The sequence below is a fragment of the Cariama cristata genome, unplaced genomic scaffold (genome assembly GCF_000690535.1).
Source record: "Cariama cristata isolate BGI_N322 unplaced genomic scaffold, ASM69053v1 scaffold3506, whole genome shotgun sequence".
NCBI classification, from domain to species: Eukaryota; Metazoa; Chordata; class Aves; order Cariamiformes; family Cariamidae; genus Cariama; species Cariama cristata.
In genome coordinates this window covers 78257-104656 of record NW_009622552.1, presented here as the reverse complement: position 1 = coordinate 104656, position 26400 = coordinate 78257, and the positions used below count along the sequence as shown (strand labels likewise).

Sequence of the window (26400 nt, the reverse complement as noted above, 5' to 3'; positions counted from 1 at the left end):
CCTGTTACAAGCTGAACAATTTTAAGGTGTCAAGACACAAAGCAAAATATGGATTCTGGGCCTAGGATTCTAAATTTGGTAACCCCAAGTTATCCAATGCTGTTTTATATTCATGCGTTAATAAGTTTATTGCATGCAGAATGCTGCACTTGAAGTAAGCACTTCTTCCAACAGAAGCGATGTGATTTTACTTCCTCATGCCGGTATTATCAGACCAGTTGTTGCCAATTCTCAAGAACTTATTACAAATTACAAATCTTGAGATACATCTTGTTTTTTTAACACACACACACACACATATGGATACACATAATTATATGAGAGTCTTAGTTTTTGCTGGGGTAAGGAGAGGGAAGATGACAAGTCTAAATCTCAAAAGGGACAGAGAAAAGTTAAAAAAATACAAAACAGCCTTAAGGCACAGCAAAAAGTTCAAGATTTTCTAAGTCATTTTCATGATTCTAGGGACCTCACTTTTGAATTCTCTGGGTTGGTAAAATTAATTCAACAATTTTCAGGTTTTCTTGCAGTGATTTAACCATCTCCATTGTTGTTCCTCCCCATCACAACCAATTTTCGAGAGCACTACTTTTCTCTTTGTTCTTCTGGCTGTTACAAATAACAAGTAACCTACACCTATGCACTAAAAATAATAAAAGGCGTATTTCAAGCTTACCCACAAACTTCTGTGGGGTGGAGCTTTTACGCTTTCCCATGTTGCTTGTCAGCTTCTCTATAACAGCAGGTCTCTCAAAAGGCACCAGAGAAATATTGTTGTCCATCACAGGCTCTTGTTCCTTACAATCTTCCATAGGAGGTACTACATAAAACCAAAAAATTGTATCAGACAAGTCTGGTCTACACTTCACAGACAACACAAATCATTTGAGCCCTGCTGATTGCGCAACAAGTGCGACACAAAATAAAGCAAGATGCAAGAACACACTGGGCATCAAGATAGCAACCACCTTTAAAAGCAGAGCCACATTTACAAAATGCCTCTCTTTGGGACCATCTTATTTAGCAGAAGCCTAACTTTAAGCATTTATTAAAGGACTTGTTTTGTTCTGAATACTCAAGATCCCCAGTGAGGAGGGGACACTTTTGAAAACTCACTCTGTAGATGACGCTTTCTGTTATTCTCCCTTCAATACGGTCACCTGTTGCCAATGCAACTTTTTAGTTATCATTCTTTGTGTATTCCCTTAACTTCATGCTTGTCATACGGCATGCTTCTTTTCCTTTCACGCTAATCTTAATGACTAAAAAAAACATACAAAGCATTGATGACTCGTGTTTCCTGGGCCTCGCTGTGCGTTCCCCAAGACAAAGGCTTCCTGAATGAAGGATCTGTTTGTTAAAGCGTGTTTCCTCTCTCTATACACGAGATTGAAAAAAATCAACAAACACTGTACTGGAATTACAGGATTAACATTGTATGGAAATTCCCTTCAGAATCAGTCACAGAGACTATCCATTTTTTGATTAATATTTTGTCCCTTCAAACACAGACCTAACCCCCTGTGAATGCAAGCCTTCTGCGTCTGTGTTCCCACTTTTGGGGATCACCAGGGAGCATTCCTGTGCTAACTATGTTAGGGGAATGCTCATGCATTGTCTTTGAGACAATAACAAGAAATCAATGACCCCTTCTGTCTTTACTCATTTCATTCTTTGTCGCTTGTCGGTTTAGGGAATAAGGTACTAGAGCAAAAGAAGTATAGGAATTGCACAGGTTTCCGACCAGGATAGTGACCAACTCACACAGGGTTTTATGTTGCTTGCTGAGGTAGCTATTCCCTAAATACCTACAAAGTACTCTGTTTCTTTTGAGCATCTCCTTATAAACACCAAGAAGGGTCAGGGGTACCATGTTGCAGATCAGGCCCAGGCAGCCAGAGTCATTTGCAACGTATGTCAAGTGTGATTCCACACGTAGTGCTGCTCTGCTGCCATGAATTTAAGACATGGCCTAATTGTCTCACATTCACCTTCAGAAGGTAGCAAGAGAAACTTGAGGAGGATCAGCCACTAACTAGTCCAAGTGCTAATGGGACGGTTGAGGTGTACAAAAATTATTTGAGAAGAAGAATGGATGACAGAGAAACAGAAACTGGGATGATCTTGCACAGAGTTCCTACAATTTGTAAACCGTGAGCAACCCATTGCATTCTCTCTATTAGATAAATCTTCCAGTGAAGTCACGGGTGGTATTGCAGAGGTAGCAGAGGAGGACTGAAACCCATCTCTTCGGCTAGTCCTCCTACGGTCTCCCACCATTGCAGCCTTTTGTGCCACAGACACCTTCACTCTGAGACTGTGCCATAAATGAACACCACCAGCCTACTTTCCTCCCATGTAACTTTACCACCTCCGGGATCCTAATATGGAATAATCACTCCCCTGTTCTTAAACGTGCAGCTGTTTGCTAGCACATAATATATGAAAAATGGGGTGTTAAAAGCCTTGTCTTTTGCCTTCTTTCTAGTAAGGAAGAGTAAATACCAGGCAATTACAAAACAGAGTATCTGCTCAGGTGAACTTCTCAATTCAGACATCCATAATAAGAAAACATGGCAATTTATTCATTTGATTCCATTTGTGCCTCTGCTGCTATGGAAAGCTGAGTACTTTGAGGCTTAGAATCTACCATATGCTATAAAATAATTTACTCTGCTGCTTTTTTATTTGTACAGGATGCTCCCCCTGAGATACACAATGGTTTCTCATTTACAAGGCAGTCCTGCTGGCAGCAGTGAAAAAGAGCAAGAAAAAGCATAAATATGAAATGAATCTAATGTTGCAACAACATGGGATGCAGCGTTCAAGCGACCTAATTAATGTCCAGTGCAGACTGGGAGGTCTGGAATACTTTACGAGCTAAGGCTAAATTTTTAAGGTTATTTAAACATCGTGCTTGGTGAGGAGCTATCTGCACTACTTCTACTCAAGTATTTACCGAGGAGATTTTGGAAGAAAGGAAAGATTATGCTTGTTGATTTTCACTGGGAACTGGTGTCTGACTGTCCTTTTGGTTTACCAAAAATCAGCATATGCATGCACATGCACACACACTCTGCATGAAACCCTGGATCCCTTGCCCAGTGACGATACCCATCCTCACTGTGACGGGCCAGGTTTGCAGGTGACTGCCACTGGAACAATTTCCAGCCCTTGGTGTACAGGACACACGAGGCTGGCGGTGCAGAGGGCCCTCAAATCCCTCCTAGGAAGACCTGCTAAAGGCATGCTGCCTTTCTAGGACTGTACTTGCTCACAAAATCAGTTGAAAACCTCCTCATTACTTTCATAGCCATCTGATTAAGCCCCAAATGTAGTGACATTTGTATGTCTTATAACAATTAAGGAATAATTAAATAATTCTACTCTTGGGCATATGTGTGTAAAATTTCCTATACAGAATTTGAAACCTTTCTTCCATGAAAAATGAATAGTGCTAAAAAAGACATCTGTTCTTCTCCAAGTCAGGCAAAAATTCTGCTTGGACTCCTTTTAAAAGTAAAATCATCACCAATAAAAGCATTTGCTTTTCTATCTTTCACGCTGCAAGCTCTTTTTCCCACCTCAGAATTCAACTCTATAATCCAGGGCATGGCTCTTCTGAAACAGAATCACTGATTCATGCCAATATTTGTGTTACAATGGGAATAAGTTACCAGAATGTGTTCTGTTATGTAGATTTCCTGGGAGAAGGGAGAGATAGAAATAGTCTAGTTTCAGAAACCATTTAAATGCAAAACCAGACCAAACAGGTGAGATATCACATTTTAGAGACCCAAAGAGTTAAAGATCACATTGCCAATTCTAGATACATTAATTTTAATTTCAATTTAAAAATATTCCCCAGAAGGTCAAATAGCCCAGTCTGCATCATTTTTTTGAGGAAAAACAAAATAAAAAAGGGGAAAATCAAACCAATCACACACAACCAACAGTTATCACAAATCAGCTGCTCTGTGGCAGAAGCTCATGTGTACACATTTACTCTGCGGTAAATGCAACTCCTTTTTTGTTGTATTCCATTGTACTTCATTACCTTGGCAGTAGGAGCTACTGAAGAACAGCTGACACGTTATAACTAGCTTTGATACAGCAACTCATTTTATGCTGCGAACTTACAGTCTCAGCTCAGGAAGGCTTTTTTATTCTAAAAATCAAGCAACTAGTCCATGAAAACCCCACACTTGAGTATGTTTCTGTTCAGGGATGTTCTCAATCAGCTATCAGGGCATGCTCCTGGACTGCCCATGCAAATGTTCACCATCTCTGACACTGTTAATGTTCACAACAGCAGTTAACATCAAGTGTTGTTTCTAAGCCCAAACTCTCAATTCATAAACCTGGATGGTCTTCAGAACAAAGGTTTTATTTTCCGGAAGACATTGGTCTTTCAATCGTAGTGCTCAGTGTGACTATCTCTTAATTTTTGATTCTTAATTTGTAAGAAACCGTACATACCATTAAAAAAGTTTATGCTGTTCCAGCGAGGAAAGAATAGGGAAAAAAAGAAGTAAAAAAATTACCCAACGTGCGTTTTGTTAATAAATACTTTTGTGTGCAGCCAACAGACACTGGGCTAAGTCTCAGCTGGTACAAATTAGTATTACTCCATCAACCTTAATTTCCTTTCCTAAGCTCATAATATTGCTATTTAAAAAAAGCCTGTGTGCACAGAGAAATGACAGGAAATATTCCCATGGACCCTGGTGTGAAGTCTCCTGTGGGACCAGCATTTTAACAATGTTTTAAGCAACTATGTAAGAGGGAAGGACACAAGGCCATTGTGTGTTTTATGTGGAGCTGGCCTTTGAGCCTCGCATAGCCTAGGGCTAGGCTTCTTTCTCCTTCTCCTAAAAAGCGTATCCCCAGACTTTTTGCTTCGTGGAGATGGAGAACAACATATAACCGGGTGTAAACCATAGCTAGCCTCCAACATTTCTCCCTGTTTGTTCCCACAAAGCTCATGTTCTTGGGCATTCAGAGACTGTCACTTTTGTCACCCCCAACAGGCCGCTAGCTAGGAGACCACAGACTAATTTCTCCCTCTGGGGCCAGCACTGCTTAGCCAAAAATCACCAAGAACAAAGTCATGAGAGCTGTTGCAATAGCTGTCGTGCTGAGCAGGGCACAGGACCTAGCCACAAGGAGGGGCACCTCAGCAAGCAACCGGCACCCTGCAAGAGGATGGGAGAGAGACCCGGAGACTTGTAGGTTCCTTGCCCACACACCGAAACTAGCCCTTCTTCCCCTCCTTTTGCTTCCCTTTGTGGTTATAGTCAGGTGATCTAGCCATCTGCAAGAGAAAGATAATTGAAATTAAAGGCCTCATGAGGCCACGGCAAAAGCACCCAAGTGGACGTCTGTAGCATGCCTATAAACTGATTGGTTTGAGCACAATGCTTGGAAAAAATCCAAACTCTCTAGGGGCTGCCTGCAGTTTTCTGGAACAATTAATCTCTGCAGAAATAATTTAAACCGATGTTAAAAGTTGGCCGTATTGGTCAAGACCCAGCACAGCTACCTGCGTTCTTAAAGCCAGGTGCCAGTAGGGACAAGAAAATCCCCACCTCTACCTATTCTGTGCATAATGGTGAAGTTGTGACCAGGAGTCACACCAAAATGCATTCAGAGGCTTCAAAACACTCAGCAAGAACAACATCCTTTAAAAGTATTTGGAAAGATGCAGGAAAACATAACCCGAATGTGATGCAAAATAAACTAATGACCAAAATCTCCAAAGCATACACTTACTCATCTTCAGGAATATCCCTTCCCTGCGTGACACGGGAGAGAAGGAAATTAATACATTTTTCAGGGTTAGACTAAGACCTAACTTTAAGCTGACTAATCATTTGTATACTCTTCCCTGGTGTTCTTATAGTCCCAGGAGAAATGACTTTGCTGCAGACCTCTACAGGTTGGTGGCTCATGACCCTCACTCCCATGCTGAGCTTCATGGGTGGGAGTGATGCCGGGATGCAAGGTGAGATTTATTACTAGTCCCAGCTGAACCTGGAGCTCCCTGTCACTGCCTGTCCTTCCTGTGCCCTCGCTAAACACCTAAATGAAGACAGTGCATCAAACATCCCCTTAAACATTCACCAGGGGAGATGTAGACCTATTTGCCTGGAGGAAAAAGAGGCACTAGTTGAATTCAAAGTGCTGTTTTAAGTTAATTTTGTTGAGAAAAGTGAAGTGGTCGTGTGAACCTTTCTATTTTAAGTCCAAGCAAAGTCAGTCAAGCTGTAAATAAATAAAACTGTCCACATGGGGTCTGTACTGGTTTAACTTCAGTTGGCAGAAAAAACAATGCAAGGTCAACCATTCCAGCTTCTTTGGGTAGACAAGGTTAAGGACTTACCCTTCTTGTCACAGCATTAAGCAGCAGCTTAGAAAAAGCTTTAGATTGCCTCAGAAGTACACTATCAACAAGAGTAAACCCAACTTTAATAAATAACTGAATAATAAACCCAGAAGTTGAGTGGAATTTGGGAAGATCCTTCACAACATGATCTCTGAAATGTCCTGGCTGTCATAACTATACCAGTGTACCGTTATTCAGCCTTAGAGGAAAGGCTGACAGAAATCATCACCTGGCTGGTTAATAAGACAGGCACACCCTTGTAGAGTGAAGAGCGTGTATTTTGTTGGGAATGGAGTTGGTGGTTAGACTCCTCTCAACTAAGCGCTCCTAACAGACCAAGCACACAACAGATACCTGCAAATAGAAAAGTCCTGAAATCAGTCTTTCTGCTGACTTTTACAAGCATAAAGTCAGGCCTAAAGCAGATAATCACTAACTTCAAGGTCTTTAAAGGCATCCACTATATTTTAAATGTTGATTTTAGTCTCCAGGGTGTCTACAAAGATAGTAATTACTTAATAGAGTGGTATGAACATTTTGGCAATGTGTATTAAATACATTTAGAATGCCTTTTTAGGATTAAGTTGTTCATGGAAAAGTACTCTCTAAAAATTTTAGGTGATTTTATTTTTTTTTTTCACCAAAAAATAGCCCATATTAGAAATGCTGAATAGACTTTATTCTGGCTTGTTTTAGGTTTTTAGAAATGACCTTTCAGAACTTTTACATAATTAATTTCCAAATGAAGCCATACAACTCCACTCAACAGCAAAATGGAAAAAAAAGAGGAAATGTCCTTTCGCTTTTTCATCTACCTACAATCTAACTTTTTGGTATTCTTAGGTATATGGTAATTTTTAATCAAAATGGAAAATGTATAATTTACATATTTTCCGATTAGTAAGAAATTTTAAACACTTCAAGTACCAAACATCTAAAGATGACTTTTAAAAGTTAAAAGATGTTCGGTTTTAGAAGAGTTTCCAAAACACTAGTTTTGAATGAAATTATAACAGTTTTCGGACAACTACCATTTAGTGTCTAATGCTACAGATAAGCCTACAACCCTGCAGTCTGAGGCATTACGCTCATTATCCATACAAATAGTTACAAAAATTTTTGAAAACAAATTCACAGAGTTTGACATTTCTTACTTTCAACAATCTTTTTGGCAATCTTCAGTCTTTATGTGTATTAACACATGCAGTGTTAGTTAACATATTAATACTAACATATGTAAATGCATATAAACATTACTTTTTTTTGTTATAATTACTTTCATCAACACTGTTGAATTCCATTCTGCTCTGGAGATTTTATATCTATCCCTCCCTTTTTGGGGGATGTAAGATAATATTACAGGGAGTAGAAATTATGACTTCTGAATACCTCCACCATCCTTACCTCTTATCATTACCAGTCACTATCAGAAAGGAAGAGGAGGGAAATCATACATTTTATATAAAGCTTAGTTCATTTTTAGGGCAACTTTGCATACATTTATACACACTAAAAAGTGAAATACTGCCTTAAAAAAAAATAAATAAAATTCAGCAAAACCAATGCTGTTAAATTGGACAGAGTGAAGATTTTAGCCCATCTTTTCTCCTCCTGCCTATCTGAGTGTAAGCAATCTATAAGATGGAAGCGACGCAAAGCTGAAAGGAAGGAAGAAAAACAGATGGAAAAAAACCCGCAAGAGATGCTCCAAGTCCAAGAGACCTCAAAAGGCGGTTTCCACCCACCATGGTGACTCATGACCTGCCCGGCAGCCTCCATACTGACATTCTGCAGATAGTTGTGGCAGCGTTCCTTGTGCTCCTCCAGCGAACTGCGCTGCTTGTAGCTCCGGCCACAGTAGTTGCACTTGTGAGGCTTCCCCACTGCGGAAAGAACGAGAGCATCGGGTCAAATCCACTGCAACCCACTTCTGCTATCAAAAATCGCACCTTGGCAACAAACAACCCTTGTGATGGAAAGACACCTAAGAAAGGGTAGTCAAGTCCCAGACCTTCTTCCCAGCCCCATTTTCCCACCGCACACACCTCCTCCCACCCGTCGGGTACTTCACCCCATCCGTTTTTCACACTAATGCGCGGTATCAGCAGAAGGAAAAAGAGGCGGACTTGTTGGTCGCAAAGCAAATAAACAGATGACAAGAGGGGAAAACAAACCAAACAGCTGAATCATACCCCAGCACAGCCCGTGTGTCACCAAGTCTCGTGGGAAAGAAACTTCTGAGACATTTTGCCCATGGCACGAACAGCTGCCTTCACAAAAACGAGCTGCCTCAGTGGCCTAATTCTGCTCCCAGCTGTGGGGAAACTCATTACGTGGCCCAGCGGAGTTCTTCTTTCATTGAGAAAACTTTGCCAAAATTACTAAGGGAAGGTTGGAAAATAAAAGACAACAGAAAGTAACTTTGGCAACAGCACTGTTACATGCCAGAACTGAGCTGCCACCAGTAATTCACAGAGACCAGATAATATTAAAATATATATAATATTAAAAAAAATATAAAAGGCCATGTACAATGAAAATCAAGCCAGATGAACGTAAGATGTAACTCCAATTTTTTAAATTCTTTTTTTGTTTCACTCGGCAGCATTATGCACAAATGGCAAATACCTCTTAATACATGCAAAACCTGGCACCATATTCTCATAAAGTATATCCTTTTTGTAGCATGTCATTAAGAAACCACAAGAATGGCCTAACCCAAGGCCAGAAAGCTAGCCAGAAGTGTATTTTGCCAAGTCGTGCTAATAAAGGCTTTTAATAGAATTTAAACTTGTAGAACACAAACATTCATTCTTTAATAACTAAAGAGCTATTAAGTCACTACTGCAAGTCTAGTAAAACACCATTGGCTGAGATTTTCAGAGCTGGCTGAGGGATAGGGAAGGTCAAACTTCTTCCAGAGTTTTGAAAATCTTAGGTAAGAGTTTTAGTTTCCAGCCAAAAAAATTGAGAACATCCTCTGTTGGATAATATACATGTTTCTATTGGGTTTGTCCCAATATTGAGAGCTTTTCACAGTCATTTACTTAATGAAATCCAAGCTGTACTAATTGCAGCCAAAATGCACCATCACCACTGGGATGGGAAAATGCAGGGGAAACTGGAGGGAGGACACCCGTAGCCAACAAGAAGGTGGGCAGAGGGCTCCTTGCCTTGGGGCTGAAGCCCTAAACCCAAAAGACCCAGAGCCAGGGAAATTCTCTGAGACCTCTGCAGAAGTAGCACATACCACAGAGCGTGCCCCACATCACCCATTCCATGGAAGATGGAAAAGCTTGAGCCTCTGGTATCAGAGCTGGCCAAAAAGTTTCAAATGTTTTTGTCTCAGAAAAAAAGGGATTTGATGAAATGAACACACTTGCAGAAAGTGTCTCTTTTTCTTAAAAAGTTTGTTTGTGTGTAGTTTGGTGACACAACCAAGTTTTCCACCAGGGGAAAAAAAAAAAAAAAGCTGCTTTTAATAAGCATCCAAACTGTGGATGTATTTCTCTTTATTTAGAGATAAGGCTTATCCTCAGGAAAGTATTGTGTCTTAGACCAAACAGTTGTTCTGGTCTTTATTTTGTTTTGCTCACCAGCTTACACTGTGGCCGTAACTGGCGCTGGTACTGGAAATCTCAGTGGAGGCCAAGCGTGAGGCTCATTGTCATTCCCAGAGGGCTTGCCCTTGATGGGAATGATCTGGATCAAGCCTCACCTCTTAAACATAAACCTAAAGGTTCTGGAAGCACCTTTAGGAAAACACACTGGTGGCTCCCTAGGATGGAAAGACTTCAATCATCACCGTTACAATGCTTCATTATGCATCTAGATGGCATCGACATCTGTCAGTCTGATGCCTTTATTAGAAGCTAACTCCATGTCTAATATAAAAATATCCAATGCAATTGAAGGGATTAAGTTAACTGAGCTGAAGCAGGGCTGAATTAGCCCACCTGATTTGGCTACACCAGGTTATCATGCAACTTAAACTGTAAGACACAAGGGAAAGGGATGATTGCTTTCAAGTATTCCAGAGGTAGCTACAATTAATTAAATATATTCTCATTTAGCACAGAGAAACATATTCTGCTACAAGCTCACAGTACAAAAAGAAAAAACCTGATTCAACAATCAAAAAAAGTTCATATTACACATCTTCAAAGGGTTGCTCCCTGCACTGAAATAATTTCAGAAACTACTCACAGACGACAAGGCTGAGCTTTTCCAATGATATCTAGGATGGTCAGCTACCCAAATTCCATCAAATTTCAAGTTTCATAGACATGATAAAAGCTAATGATAAAGACGCGATTTCTACAGCCAATATGGGATTTTAGGAACGTTAACTCCCCAAGGAAAGAAATACTCCAGCACACACGCTGCCTGCTCTGGGGAGAAGATAAGAGAATAAACAACATGTGACAAATGTTAGTTGTGTTGCCTAATACACAACTGGAAGCTGCTCAGACACAATCATGAAGGAGAAGTTGGTGAGCTCCAGTTAAGTAGGATTGAATACAACTCCCTTGGGTCCATTTCCAAATTCTGGCCCCCCTGCTCTACAGATGCAGTCACATCACAGCTCCACACGTGTAAAATCTGATTTATACTATAAAATTACACAAAGTGACTGTGACTTGGGTTGCAGCGCAATTGATCAGGTCAGATCACAATGGAATCAGTTCTGATAGCAGCAGTTTGTATCACCAGCAATTCTCACAACCCATTTGGTAAGAGGTGCAGCTCGCCAAAGTAGCAATTATGGTCCGGATTTTAGAAACCTTGTCATTGTGACAAATGTCAAGTCATCGAAACAGCTGCAAATTTCCCCTCGTATTCTCAAAGTAACTAATGACAAAAAATATATATATTTCTGTGGACGTGAATGTTGCCAGTGGGTGTACGTTTTTCCGTATTTCATATTACCCAATAGAAAGTTGTGCAAGTGTATTAGAGAATCCAATTCTGGTAACCTCCTCAACATCATACTTTGTTCCACATAACAAACCACCATATGAAACCACATGACTACCAAAAGAGATTTCAATCTTTGTCAAATTCTGTATAGTAGGCAAACGTTAATAGTCAAAATTTGTCCCCAAAACATGTGGCTTGCACTACTGGGCACGAGCAGCCTTGGTCTATAGACCATCGACTTGAAGGCCAAGAGTTCAATGGTGCTGTAGCCTACCAAAACCCTCTCCAAGCCCTCACTGAAGGCAGCTCTTTCTGCCGTGGAGCCGTTTCACTGGGAAGCCACTCAAAGTTTGCCTCGGCTTGCTTGGTATGAGGCTGCCTTCTCCAAGGTCCTCACTGAAGACCATGGTACATCAACACCACATTTGGCACTGTACGTAAACACAGCTGCCAATGGTAGCGGCACCCAAGTAAAGTCAGTTTGGAAATCCCTGGTGTGGGGTAATTATTCCTTTATCACCTTTTCAAGGTTAAGCAATCAGATAAAAAACTACCATAACTCATTCTCATAGAAATGACACAATATAGTGAATGCAAACAAGCCCAAAATCTTGAGAAATCTTCGATCTGTTGTTGAACTGGGAAAGACCAGGGCATTGGGCAAAACCCAGCAGCCATACCTATGAAACAGCTAACTTGAAGAACATAAAAAACCATGTTATATTTCTTACTGAAATGTCAGAATTTCCACGCATTTAAGCTCAGATTCATACAGACGACAATGTGGCACAGAAAACCCACAGTGGAGTCTTAGCCTCAAATGGAAAATATTATGACAGTCACAGTGAAAAAGACATTTAAATTTGAAGTACAATTTTTACCATGAAACAGGTAAACCACTCGTCGAAATTCACAGAGAAACGGAGTTTGCTTGTGAAATTAAAATGCTTATGTGGAGGGAGGAGGGGGAAGAGGAGAAGGACGTAAAAGGCAAGGTGTTTCTGAGTTAGGAATACTTTTGAGTCCTGTGGGTGAACTTTGATAGCTGAGAAGTCTGCGTGCAGTGACAATGAGATGGTGTAACTCTAAGGTCAATATTCAAGACAGAAAGCAGACTTGGGCCTAGGGAAACTTCTTTAAAGTCATAAAAAAAGGTCAGTGAAAGAGAAAGAGCCCGTAAGGCATTCGCGCAGCATTTTGTTCTCAAAAGAGATAGGAGTGCATAGCAGAATATAAAGTAAGTCAAAGGGAAATAACAAGGCATCCCAGGTAATACCTTGCCATAAGCATATAACATGAGAAAGGCTTATAGAACAGGTTAAGAGCACCGACACACTTCGCTGAGCTAAAATCCTGCCTCCCTTAAGACCAATGACAAAGCATGCACCGGTTTCAGCAGTCAGGATTAACTACTCCCACATTTCCCTATTTCGGGTACCACGTTCTCCTCTACAGCAGCGCAGAGCAGAACTCCTTCCCGTCCATCTGCCCACCTCCCGAGTCCCTGTGACAGCTCAACCGCTAAGGCGACCAGCTCATACAGGAAAGGGCGTTACTACGGCCGTGTGACGTACGTCAGCCCAATCCAAGGACTAGAGACTTTGCCCTCAGCTTTGTCCCAGTTTTTATTATTTTTGCATTATAGCCCCATCAAGGCCTTGGGAGGGAAGCCAGCCAAGATTTCTGAGCTAAGTGGCCATCTGACATAGCGACTTTCGGTCTGAGGAAGGCCCTCTGATAGCAGCGCACCGAGCGTGACTTATTTCTGTAAAATCTGAACTCCCGCTCAGCCCCTAGCACCTTAAAGCTGCAGGAAATCCCAGTACTCTCCAGCTGAAGCTTTCTGAAGCAGCATCGAAGAAGTTGCAATGTTCTTTCGGGCTGATACTTACACCTGTCAGTGAGGTTGCGGAATTGTCTGTCACGATCATAACCAGTATCAATTCATTATTTCTTCTTTCTTCCCTAAAACTGGAAGCTGCCTGGGAGAGGGGAGCCGTTCTGCAGTTACACAGTGCCTACCACAAAGCAGCCCTTTGCCTTGAACAGGACTTATCACAGTAAGATCAGGTTTAACACAGAGGTAGGAAACATGATTAAGGCACTGGGTTGGGACTAGGGAGCGTAGGGTTCAACTCTTAGTTACGCTACAAATTTTGTGACTGCAGGCAAGTTATTGTGATTTCCTGTGCTTCAATTATTCATACTTATGATTAAGGTAATAATTCCCTTCTTCACAGCATGTAAATGAATTCATGCACTCTGCGAGACGAGCAGAGGCTAATTTGGTGAAGCTCACACAAGTAGATAGACACAGCAAAATACGGCCCGTGTATCTACTGAGAAATTAAGGACTTAATAATACACTGTGATTTTATTAGATATGGGTGTGAACACTAAAGAGCAGGAGGAGACAGTTAGGATGGCATAGAGTAGAGGATCAAGCAGGAATAAGAAAAATCAAAGCAGAAAAAAAAATAGGTGGCATGACAGACAATTTGCAGGCACGGTGTCCTTTCAGGTCGTGAAACCGTCAGCCCAAGGAAATGTAAAACACCCCTGAGTTTGGTGACATTTAACACCACACAGGACAAAACCCCAAGAGTGTGCAATAGTCAGAAAAAGGTGGATATAACAGCTCCTGCGGTCCTTCCCACCTCCAGCTTCCCCAAGCCGAGTAAGCAATTGTCAGAGCCAGGGAGGGCCGCGGCAGCGCTGAGGTTTCGGCAGGAGGGCCGAGGCTGCAAAGAGACGAAACACGGTCCCTCCGGTTCGCTACTGTAATTAAACACCACACTTCGGCTTTTCTAGAGCTGCCTAGCTCAAAGCTTCACACACAAAAATATTTACATGAATAATAGACCTCAGAATGAATTAAGCACAAAAAAAAATTAAAGTCAGACCTAAGCCCGTGCTGGCTGTGAGCAGCACGTAGCTTCGCGAAGGAAACTGCCTCCCGCTCCGATGCCGTATCTTGCTGCTGTGCTTAATGACTGTAAATGTGTTCATTGAAATTCATGGGGTCACTTTGATTTGTTGCCTTTTTTTTTTTTTGCCTGGGAGATTACACACACACACAGACACTAATCAGTATATACCGGAGTTCAGAAACAACAGCAAGTCCCGCAGCTAACCTGAGATTGGCCAAGACAATCTGCATGCAGAAGTCACAACGTGTAAACATCTAAAATAATGCTCCAGGCTGCTAGAGCACGCAAACACACAGACTTACGACATGCAGTGTCAAGTACCTCCACTTCTGAGCGCCCAACCTGTGACATCTTAAAGCAGTCTGATTTTCAGAAAGAACCAAATCTCTAATCACATTATAAAAAACTTTGCCTTAATCTGGTAATGCTTGCCAGTCCAAGTAGAGGCAGCAATACCTGGGGTACTTTTCATGGGATGCAGATACATTTCTGGACCTCATGGAGTTCTGATGTCTCCATTCTACAAGCACTTTTTAGATTATCCTATTTTGGGCCAAATGTTAGGGTTTGTGAGGCCATGTGGTAAAGGGGGGATGTTCATTAGATCGTGCAGCAGAGGAGACCATACAGCTAGATCTGTGCTTAAAAGGGTTTCTGGACACCCCAAAAGGTTCAAAAACCAAAATGCAGCATTACAACAGGAGAAGCCTACATACATGCCACTAAGCAACTAGTACTTTCTGGACTTGGAGCTTGAAATAGAGCACTTGACTCACTTCATGACCTCATGGCCCAATGCCTCTTAGTAAAGATTATTATCAATTGCCTATTGATATATATGTGGCTGTTCCACAATTTGTGAGCCTCCTAGCATATGAAAAACGGCTTGTCCTGACTTTTTGCACAGCGGCAGTCAAAGATAAGTTATTTCTGTTGACACCTACCACGTACTATTCCAGTAGACCTATGCAGCTAGCAGTGAAACACCATTAGATACTCGTGGTACATCAGCATGCAGTAAAACAATGGCAAAACATTGCATCTACGCGCCCTTTGTTTTCTAGACATGCCTGACTTTCCTATAAATACCTCCAGGGCACAAACCAGCAGCTTGACACCTGCATTTACCTGCCAGTTGTTTACGGTATTGTAAAATAAGCGGCTAGTGGTGAAATACTGTACTAGTCTTCAGTCTTCCCTTGATCTTCTGTGGCAAGCAGTATTAAACATCAGGTTATATATAAACTCCGAAGACTTCATCCGTCCTATATTTTGGCTAGAACGGACCACAAAAACATGCACGCACACATGCAAAAAACAAGTTAATACAGCAGTTGGGACAAACTTTCCAGCATCTATACCTTCTCTACATATAAAAACACAGGCCAGAATCTGGTGTAAATCAGTGAACATTAGTGCTTATGTACAACAGCTAAGTAGTTGAAGTCTTTATTTGCACCTTCAAGGTGGTTCTATCTGCAGCATTTTATTACTTTAGTAGTTTATTATGATTTATCTTGCCGCTACTGGTGGCTGTTACTTAATCTGATTCATCAGATTGTGTTTATTTATTAACTGATCTGCAGGATTTTACAGATAAAACAATGTTCCAATCTGCCACAAGGGTTATAAATAAGTAGGTGGCATTTTTGCACCAGAAGTTTAACAAACAAACAAACAAACTCCTATTTCGTTGGCACAGTCACAGAATTACTGAAATCTCCCTAACCGTGCAGATACTTGCAGGGCTCCTGCCACAGTCTCTCAGCACCCATTAAATAATTAAAAACAGAAAAGCAAGAATCTTTTGATTCCATTTTCTTCCTTTGCAGCACAGAAGACAAACAGTTCACTTTCTAAGTTTGTATGTTGTATTTATGTATGTGTGAAAAAACAAAGAAAAATGTACCTGTCTTATGTGAAGCCATGCAAATAAATTATGCAGTATATCAAGAAAAACATAGATAAGGACATTAACATCGTATTTACTTCTGAAAAAGATTAAATCCACAGATACTTCCTCCAATTCCGTGTCCCAGGAAAGATATATTGCAACAGGTAGAAGCTCTCCTCGTATAGTTCTCTTGGCTTACCTTCATTTCCTTCAATATAAGAGCTTCAAAGCTGGCAAATGACACTTCACGCTCTTTTTTAGTTTACATTAATGGCAATGGAGCTCTCAGATCCCCCCATATATACCTGACAATCTCAAGTGCAAACGTCCTGCGTTTGTGCTGTGAGGCCACTGAGCCAGGCACACTGTCCTTGTCCCATCCCAACATGTCCCAGTCCTCCAGGTACGCCTGGCACTGGTGGGGTTCCCAAGGATTTTACACTGACTCCGAAATTGTTAAATACTATTAAAAGGGACTCTGTTTAACTAGCGCTCTGGTGGTGAGATAAACTAACAAAACCCAGGAAGTCCACAAAATGTTTTATCACCTAGCTGGCTTCAACATTGCTTAAAGGCAGACAGGTTTACAGCAACTTACTTTTAAAGGGGGAGAGGCCCTGCAACAAATACGAGAGAGGTGACTTTGGAAAGCAGCCTCCTCCCTGCAGTGCCTCCGCACTATCTGGATGTGGGTGGGAACCGGCTTAAGACGGAGGTTAAACCTTAACTGTCTGTACCGGCTCTGTACTTTCCACTCCACTTCAGACCTTTAACATCATAATAAAGTGACTCGATAAGTGGAGCATTAACTAGTTCACACGCCAAACCTTCCAAAATACGCTCGTTGGCTTCTCTTCATTTTAACCCTGCTCCTTGGACACAGCGAGCAGGAAAAATGAAAACAAGTTCAGGTCGATCTGTTGTTCTTCTCTGCCCTGTCCTGTCCGCTCCCCATCAGTGCCACAGCTCATCAGGAATTTAAGGAGGTGACCGGAGATCCACACGTCATCACAAGTCGGACTCCACAGCGAGGGACTGCAGGCGGAGAGGAACAGCTCACACACGCAGTGCAGGGTGTGGGTACCTCGGTGCAGATCAGGAATGCTGCTGGACAAACACTCCCTTGAGTTGAGAAGCGCTTTTGTTTGGTTTGGGTTCTTTTTTTTTTTCCCCTTCGGGTAAAACAAGTGTAGATGTTGGGCTAGATTCATAGGTAGCATCAATGGAAGTAATACCCTAAAGTCAATTTACAGCTGCGTAGAGTTTTTATGTATTCCAAGTGCAGCCCCTTTGCATATCTTGCAGAAGCCCTTTAGCATCTTAAAGCCACCAGAATCTACGCGTTATTTGGGGCAAGCGGTGCCAAGCATCGCGTTACCAGTTATTTTATACTATAGAAACAAAGGGAGACAGACAGAATACATGACATTTAAACTCCACTATAGCACTAGATAGTTTTCTTCTGCATAAAACACCACTGAACAAGCCCTTAACTCTAGCTCATTTCTTCTCATCCCGTGGCAATGAGTTCCACCGTTCCACCTACACGCTCCTGCACGAGAAAAAGCATTTCTTTTAGCACCTGACACCTTTCAATTTTATGTCTCATATCAGGAGATTGGAAGAACGCGCTTTTCCTTTACATAAGTTTTGCCTTTTCTTGTCACTGTCAGAAACAAAGTTTTGGAACCAGACTATTAACAGCAAGCTGTCACCAAGATAATAGCAACATGGGAAGAGTAATATTGACAGCTCCTCTTCTTTTCCCAGCCACTGAAGTTGGGAGTTTTCATTTATTTTGATCAAGGCCAGCAGTGAAGGGAACCTTGCTTCCAAAACCAGGTCAGGTTGTGAAACTAATGGGCTCCTCTGGGACATGAAAATCTTTATTCATACTCTCCTTACTGCCCAAGAACCAATGTGGCCCATGCCTTTGTGTCACCCTCGTAAAGATCTGCTGTTCAAGCATGTGGGTCTGTCATGTCTTGCACAGATGTCAAATGAGGTCAAACCGAAAAAGAGCTGACCGACTCCTTTTACCTATCTCCTCCTGTTGCTCTCTGCCTGACAACAAATATATTTACCACCAACGTTACAAAGGAGCTTGAAATCATGGTGGGACTTTTCTCAAGCAGACAGTGCTGAGCCACGCTGTGCTGCATACTTTGGAAAATCTCATATGCTAAAGGTCGCTCCAAGATGAGGCTTTTTGGGCCAGCTCACTGCTCCCAAATACTCTTCTCAACACCCAGAGCATTTACTCCATCTTCACCAAGGCAAACGAACTCGCTGCCTCCAGACAGGCTGGACAGACACCGCCTTTCCCCACCACGCTTGTCACCAACACTTGTGGTCTGCACTGCTCCACCTTCAAAATTAGCCATAGTATTTGGCAGGGGGAAGTCAGGACCATTTTGTATGAAAACAATTCTTAATCAAAACAACAAAGATTAACAGTAAAGGTACCTTTTAAAGGATGACGGGATCCTTTAACTCCAAGAGACAAATCTGGGATACCGGACAGCTTCTCTTCTAGCGCAAACCTCTACATCAAGTGTCTACATCTGATATTGAGGCTACATGAATCTTTTCTGGGTAATAAAATTCAGCAATTCCTGTTAACCTCAATATATTTCCTAGTTGTATTTTTTGTTTTGGAACACAAAAAATAAATAACAACAGTTCCAGAGCACTTCCTAAAACCCAGGATTTTTTAGTTTGCTCAGTGGAGACAAGGAGAAAGGAGGGAGAGAGGAAAGATTTGGGGGTTTAGGATGTTTCTTTTCTGGTGCGATTAGTTTTGCACTACAAGTTCTGGACGGATTCAGAAACTGTTATCATGGCTGAAAGGGAGGCAGACGAAATGAAAGGAAATTAAATATGGGTGTGAAATTAAACCAAAGGAAGAAAAAGAAAAGAAAGGAAGAAAAAGCAACTGCTTGGGCTGAAAGTAAGGACAGAAAAGCTGGAGAACACAAAACAGAGCTCTCTAAGCATCCAGAAATACTTTTAAAAGGTTTCCTGTAAAAACAGAGAATTTAGGAAACTCTGAACTCACTTTACTGCATTCCTTGATGGAAAAAACAAACAAACAAAAAGAAAACCCAAAAATTCATACTGAAGGCTCCACTAGGCTATTTAAACTAGGTGATTTATCCAAAAAGTCTGAATCAAGAGCAAAAGGGTATAAATCTTCTCTTTTCTCCACACCCAGGAGTAAAATCTCTTTTTCTTATTTTCTTACTTTTTTTTTTTTCCTTTGTGTGTGGAGACTCTTGTAATTGAGTCAGCAGATGTTCTGGGTTCGTTCCCATCTGCAACACCGATGTCTTGAAAGCCTTTGTCAAGTTCCTTTTTGTCTGTACTCTAGGTTCATCCTCCACAGAAGGTGGTCGGGCAGTAAACCGTCCTCTCGTCTGGTCTTGGGCTTGAATTCGCTGAGAAGTGACTGTCTCTATGAGTTATATATTACCTGACACAAAACGGCCCTTTACCTTCTCTTCACCAATGCTGCAATCCTATTCCAGGGACTGTATGCCAGCCAGGTCAAATTGGTCCTGGACTTCATGCTGATCAAGGCAGAAATCTCAAGCATCTCAACCAAAACTGTACTTGCAGTCTTCTGAAGCTGGCTCATCATTAGCTCTTGGGACAAACTCATTGCTTGTAGAAGACCAATGATATGAACATAATGGATACATTTTTCACAATAAAGCTAACGTGGACATTTTACCGTGGCACGTAAAAGTCAAACAAAGCACTTTTCCTCGTGGACATTCTATTCTTTGAAGTTGAGCAGCTTCGTTCCAACAAAACTTGCCAAAAATCAATCGTTTGATGCTGCTTGATGGAAATGTAGCTATGGATATTGAGACAAACCTGGTCCTACAGCGTTACCAACACCTGTAGTTTCACCCTGTGTCAGATCCAATACTATGCTTTCCTTCAGCTTCCAGCTCCTGGAGCCAGTTGACCAAAGAGAAAAATTAGCTTGCATGTTTTCTCACTCCCTCCCCACTCAAGAAATAGTATCATGAGATAAATAAAAAGGCCAGTTTATCACCTTTCATTCTCATTTGTAAATGTCTATGATCTCAGGGATCCAGTTTCATGATTTTTTAATTCCTGGGGTCAGAAACACATTAACAGTGTAAACTCTGAGGAATTGTGCCAATATCAAGGGAGTTTCTTCAGACTAGTACAACTACAATTGCTATCAAAAGCTCAGTCATTTGGTTCAAAAACACTTTTGTGAACCACCTATTTTCCTACTGGAAATTTTCCACTGTCCTGTTGTTTTAAAATCCAGTGGAGTTAAGACGGCTTTTCTCCCTAAATGGGCTCTCACTTACGCCTTAAATGATTTCCCTGTTCCATCCCGGTGTTTTATAGGAAGAAAACTAATATTATATATGAATCACAGAATAAAGTGCCTCCTACAAAAGACATCACTCTATTAGGAGCACATTCTAAGTGGCGCATTCACTGTGCATTTAATTTTCATTTGCAGTATGCACTCCATACCCAGTACACTGCCTGTATCAGTTTTTGTTTTCGTAACCTGTTCCTGACACCTAACAAGAACTGCGAGTGCTACTCCAGGATTTGGCAAGAAGGAACAGGTTGTGGATGAGCAGGTTTCTCTGACTCACCTACACGGATCAACAAGGAAAAATAAAAGGGAGAGGGTGGAGATTGCAAAGGTGAAAAAAAAAATAGGAGAGAGAGAGGGAGGAGTGACGTGTTCCTTTGGATGCGGTGTGTAATGCAGCTGGCAGACTGCCTGCTCGCGGTGCCACAGAGTTCCAGACATGCCAGTCCAGCTGACTCAGCTCTTCGGCAGAAGGAAAGGGAAGGGAGAAATTTCACAAATTTTTCTGATATCTGAGGGATGGGGTTCGCTAGGCTCTCCTTGAGGATCTTTGAGTCCATCTTTCACACCAGGGACTCAAGCAGTGTCCCTAGAGCAGTATTAGAGAAAGATGCTCACAGGATAACCTTGTACAGAACTGCATATGCTCGTATCAAATCATGCCTCTGTGGTTCTTGGAAAATTCAGTGGCACAGCTTCATCCCACAAACCAGAAATGTCAGGCCTTTCCTAGCCAAGGCTAGCTGCTCTCAGACAAGCCACTGTCTCCAAGGAGACGAGCAAAATGCATGCACATGAAGGGTATCCAAGTGAGAGTGAGTCTATGGCCCATGTCGCTTTTCTATATAAAAATTTCATCATCAGATTCACAGCAGTGTATCCTTTGCATGGATTTTCTAGGAAGAGCCTGAAGCCCTTAAATAGTCTGGGCTCTGCCTACCTGTGAGACCAGCCGTATGCCACGATACAATACCGTGCCTCAGGCAGCTCAGAACAGCCCAGGACCCGGTCAGCTGTGGGAAGACTGTGCTCTCCTAGACTTCCACTCCAAACTGAAGAGGCAAGAGGAAGAAAGTACCTATTTCCCAGCAAAAGGAACTGAAACACAGGCTAAGACCCAGGCTGTCAAAGCCCCTGATTCTCACTCAATTCAAGCAGACCTCAGTGCTTTTGCAGGTAAGAGTCACGGTGAACTGACTCAGAATCAGCACCGGGATGAGTTCGTCTTCGTTTTCTGGTCAGGATCCTTACCACGGGCCCTTGACCATCTCAGAGCATGTGAGAGCATTCATGCCTGTCTCACTGGAAGGGAGGGAAAGGACGCGTGCTTGGGGATCACATTCCCCCATCCTTAATACAGAGTAGTTGGTGCTCTGGGCTGGAGGAGTCTCAGGGCAGCAGCACCCCAGGGAACTCTTGTTGCCTGACATCAAAAATCCTCTTGAATTACACTGCCCCATTGATCACTTGCAGCACTTCCCGCAAAGGTATAGTGACTCTTACGTATTTAATACAAAAAGAACCAACAACCTTTAAGCAGAGGCTTTTCCAAAAGCGAGTGCTTTGCAGCGCACAGATAACTGTGTGGTTGGGGAGCGTCCCAGCCACGTGCTCTTTGTCAAAGTTTCAATAGGCAGGGCCTCAACAGCATTTCTCCAGCTTCAGGAATGAAGATAGAGATCTTGACTCTCTGTTGCAAGGCACGAAGGGAACTTGGGGCACCCTGTCTGAAATCAACACAGCACAGTTATGCAAAACGTGTGCAACTGGCATTTCTTGTGTAATCCTGGCTGTAATCAACCTCTCTAACCACTCCAGAAAGGAAGGAGGGGCAGAGGGTGGAGAAAGTTCACACTTAGATCAAATAAAAAATGGGAAAATATCCAGAGAGCTTTAGTCAGGTAAAAACACGGTTCCCTCTCATGGGAAACCTCCAGGACAAGTTTCCTTGAACTTCACACAGGGTTATAAATAAGAGGAGAGTCACACAGAGTTCAGTACAGGTTCACTGTAAAAAAATCTAGACATTCTCATTTTCCTTCTTGAGTGATATCCATCAATATCTTAGCTGTAAGCCAATTCATAATTACAGGTTGCTGAGAGCTCAGGAGAATATATCAGTAGCAGCGCTCTGCAGCTCTGCTATGGTGTGGTGTTAACTGCGTTATTTTTTTCCCTTTTAGTTTCTCTTGGCTTCCCTTTCCAGATGGCAAACACACCTCTCTTACACCTTAAAGCACTCATATATTATAAAAAAATGTCAGTGGCTGTTCTCCATTTCGCACTGCCCCATAAAACAGCTCTGAGATAGCAGTGAAAGATGGCCTCAAACATCCACTTGATTCCAAGCTCAAACTTTCTCAAGCTGAAAGGTTTCAAACACTCCTTCAAGAACTGACAAAGGCCATCTCCAAATGCCAGATCTCCTTTCCTCAGAGGTAACACGCAAAAGCTTTTTGCCCTTGAAAATAATTTTCTCAAAGGGAGGGAAAAAAAACCCAACAACAAAAAACCCCCCCAAAAAACAAAACCCAAACTTTTTTCCTCCTTAGAGTTGCTGTGGTATTTTGCTGCTCAAATAGAGTACGTGCAAGAAGTGGTCTTGGTTTTGCCGAGATGTGACTTCGTCAAGTCAAAATCATGCTCTCATCTCAAGCACACGAGAAAGCTCTCAGTCACCTCTTGGATCTCTGTTCTGCACAAACCACTGCAGCTACCTCAGAAGGCTGCCTCCGGAGCCGGAGGGCTCCCGATGCACCGCATCACGTCCCTCAAGCTTATTCCAATGCAATGAAACACCCAGCTCCCAAAGACGGTCTGAAGCCTGGCCATGCAATGCCTTGTCTTTACAGCTGCACCTTAAATTCTGGGTTTGTACGTACATATGCCAACTCGAGCATAAAAATAGCGGATTTCTGAAACAATCTCTGACAACAAGGAAAACAAAGTCAAAAGAAGCCTCCATAGCTCAAATTCAAGGGAGCAAAGGACTACGTATCTTTAAAAACCTGAACTACTAGACCTTCACCTGCCAGCCTGTCTATTGTTGTCCTGGTGCAGAAAGACAAGTGATTCACATGAAGCTACCTTGGTGCTCAGATAACTGAATTTGCAAATTGGGTCTCATAGGGTTTTTTCCTATTTCGTTTTCCCATCACTGCAAAACGGATAACAACGAGGCAACAACACATACCCATTTCACACAGGCTTCGGGCTGATGAAATAGATAGGGTTCATAAAAGAAACAAGACGCAAAAATTGCGGGCTAAGTAGTAAGTCCTTTAGCATTATTAATAATCACCTTACTATTGTGTCTAAGATAATCACGCCAGTATCAGGGTATAATACTTCAGTGGTTATGGTAACAATACAAAGTTATTATTCCTTCCACTTTGTAATTATCTCATTTCACTATTGCACAAAGGCTAAGTAAAACTAAGGCGATAATACACAACGCTATGCAGCCAGGGCACCAGCAGCACTGGAATACTCTACTACGTACTTACACGATCTTCATTGCAGCAACATGCGTGTGCCTTGCAATTGTTTGTGCACACTGCCCTCTCACAATCATGACAAGGTTGAGTAGTGCTCTTTATTTTGATTTCACTGACAGGCAAGTGAGGCAGAGATGAGGTTAAGGGGTCTGCATCTGTACTGGTCCATGTTTCCAAAGCGTAAAATGACTTCGCAATTGAGGTCCCTCATAAATAAGTGAATAAGAGTAGGAAAAAATTCAAAATTAGTAATAAAAAAAAAAAAAGATGAGAGGATTGGAGGATACAGACAGACTAGATCAGAATCAATGCCAGACATGACTACAGCCTATCACAGTGTAAACTGAGTGCAGGAATTACAGTCACAGAAGGTAGTGTTAAGAAGAGCAATAATCTCCAGAAAAAAAAAAAAGATAGTTTAGGTTAAATATCAGGATGAGAGTCACAGCTATAAAAAGCAGATGGGAAGTGGAATTGTTTCCCTAGGGAGGTGATAGAAACAGTCTCTCTGGATGTTTAAAAAACAGGTTAGGCATGCTGTTTAGAAGGACTGTCACTCTACATACAGAAGTCTTATCACACTTATCTGCTTTTTTGATGCCAGTGAAATCCCACATATAGCACTGTGGCAGAATAAAAGCCCAGAGGAAAAAGAAAGTCACTGTCTCATTTGCTGCTTCAGAGCAAGATGGCTGGCGTAAGAACCGGCATCACCCAGCAGTGAAGAAGTGTCCGTTTTCTTTTCAAATAGTAGCCCGGTAGGGCAGGACCAGGTGCTTCGTTCTGGTCGTGTATGGCCTGAGGCAACACAAAGAGGGACAGAATCTGGTTGATGATGCCAGGATGTGAACCACTAACATGGAAGGGAGACAGAAAACGTGCAGAAAACTGGACATCAGCAGTCCCGTCCCAAACACATGCTTCCATCTTGGCACAGGCATTCCACCAGGAAGAAAGGAACTGGTCAAAATTAATGAGGGATGATCCCATGTGACTCTTACACCATGACGATGCTGTCTAAAAAAAGAGCTTGTTACCTCTAAGTACCGCGGTGCTATCTGACCTTCTGGATGAGGTGACAGCAGGTTCAGGAGGTCTAAAGAAAGGGGCAAAGGAAAACCCATCATCTCCTTGTGAGCACCTTGTTACACTGCAGAACCAAAATCTGCCCTAGGAAACTTTTCCTCATGGTGAAGCTGCAGTGTTGGGACATTAGTACTCTTCCTCATCTTGGGGTACAGGACCTCCTGCCTTAACACAAAACTCTTCCTTGTCAAGGGTCTAGAGGCTTAACCTGACACCAAACACATAATTTTGCCACCCTGCCTCATTAAGGAGAGGAAACTTGGATGATCAGGAAAAGGAGGAGACAACACAACCTCCCTCCAGACCTCCTCTCCCCCTTCTCTGTGCTGAAGAATGGAGGACTTGCTGATAGACCTGCATGTGGCAAAGACACAGCAAGGCCATGTTCCACCGAGAGATATAGCAGGAGTCACAAGACATGTCTCACAGATACCACGAGAAATCTTAGCACCTACTAATCTTGCTGTGAACTGATATTCAGAACGAGGATACTCCCATGGTGTTGGTGTCTCTCATCACTAGAAGAGTGTGTGAGTCTTTCTCTATTCAGCCAATTTACAGGCAAGTAAAGGAAGAGGTCAGCCCTCGCTTACGCTGGGGCACCATGAGCAGCAGGGAGCCACACAGCGTCTGTTCCCCTGTCAACTCAATCACACTCCCTGGCGAGAGGAGGGGGGGGGGGGGGGGGGGAAGGAAAAAGCTGATACCCAGTCCTAAGAGAGAGAGAGATATTCATCAGGCTGGTACACAGCACATCTACCTTTGCTCATCAGGACCACTTCTCCTGTTTCTCTCTCTTATCTATTGGAAACAGATCTCCTGGGTTGAACAAAGATTGATCTGTAACTATCGCAGATAAGAGGGAATCTTTATGGAATTTCGAGACCTTTGAAGGTCCAACAAGCAAAAAGTGAACACTTCTTGCTTTGGGTGGAACCCTATCTTTTCACGAGTTCCCCTGAAATCAAAGCCCAAATATACTTCTTCTGGAAAGATCATGATCCTACAGCATCTTTAAATCAAAGATGGTTTCTCAGTGATAATTCTGCTCTGTAGAAAAGGCTTAGCATGACCAAGCTTGTACACTGAGATAATTCTGAGCACATAAAAAATGATGTCTTCATACAAGCTGATACTAATACTTGTGACAGGAGTGCTCTGGAGGTGAAGAGGACCCCAACACTTCAAGGATCAGGTTCAGATGGGGCTTGAGCAAAGCATGGGATACAAGCTGGCTCTACAGAGGATTAAACTTTAAATAAGGATGCCTAGGGGATGAAACACCTGGCACACCAAACTCCTACCCTCGTACATAT

General features: G+C 42.2%; 1 protein-coding gene across 2 annotated transcripts in view; it reads right to left on the bottom strand.

Moving 5' to 3' along the window:
- IKZF2 (IKAROS family zinc finger 2 (Helios)) overlaps positions 1–26400 on the bottom strand; it is a 109004-nt gene that overhangs the window by 6348 nt on the left and 76256 nt on the right. For both annotated transcript variants that reach the window (XM_009702366.1, XM_009702367.1), the window contains exons 5-6: positions 8131–8268; positions 677–820 (exon numbers count right to left, since the gene is read on the bottom strand). In XM_009702366.1, the coding sequence (XP_009700668.1) occupies positions 677–820; positions 8131–8268 (282 nt within the window). The remainder of the gene's footprint in view (positions 1–676; positions 821–8130; positions 8269–26400) is intronic.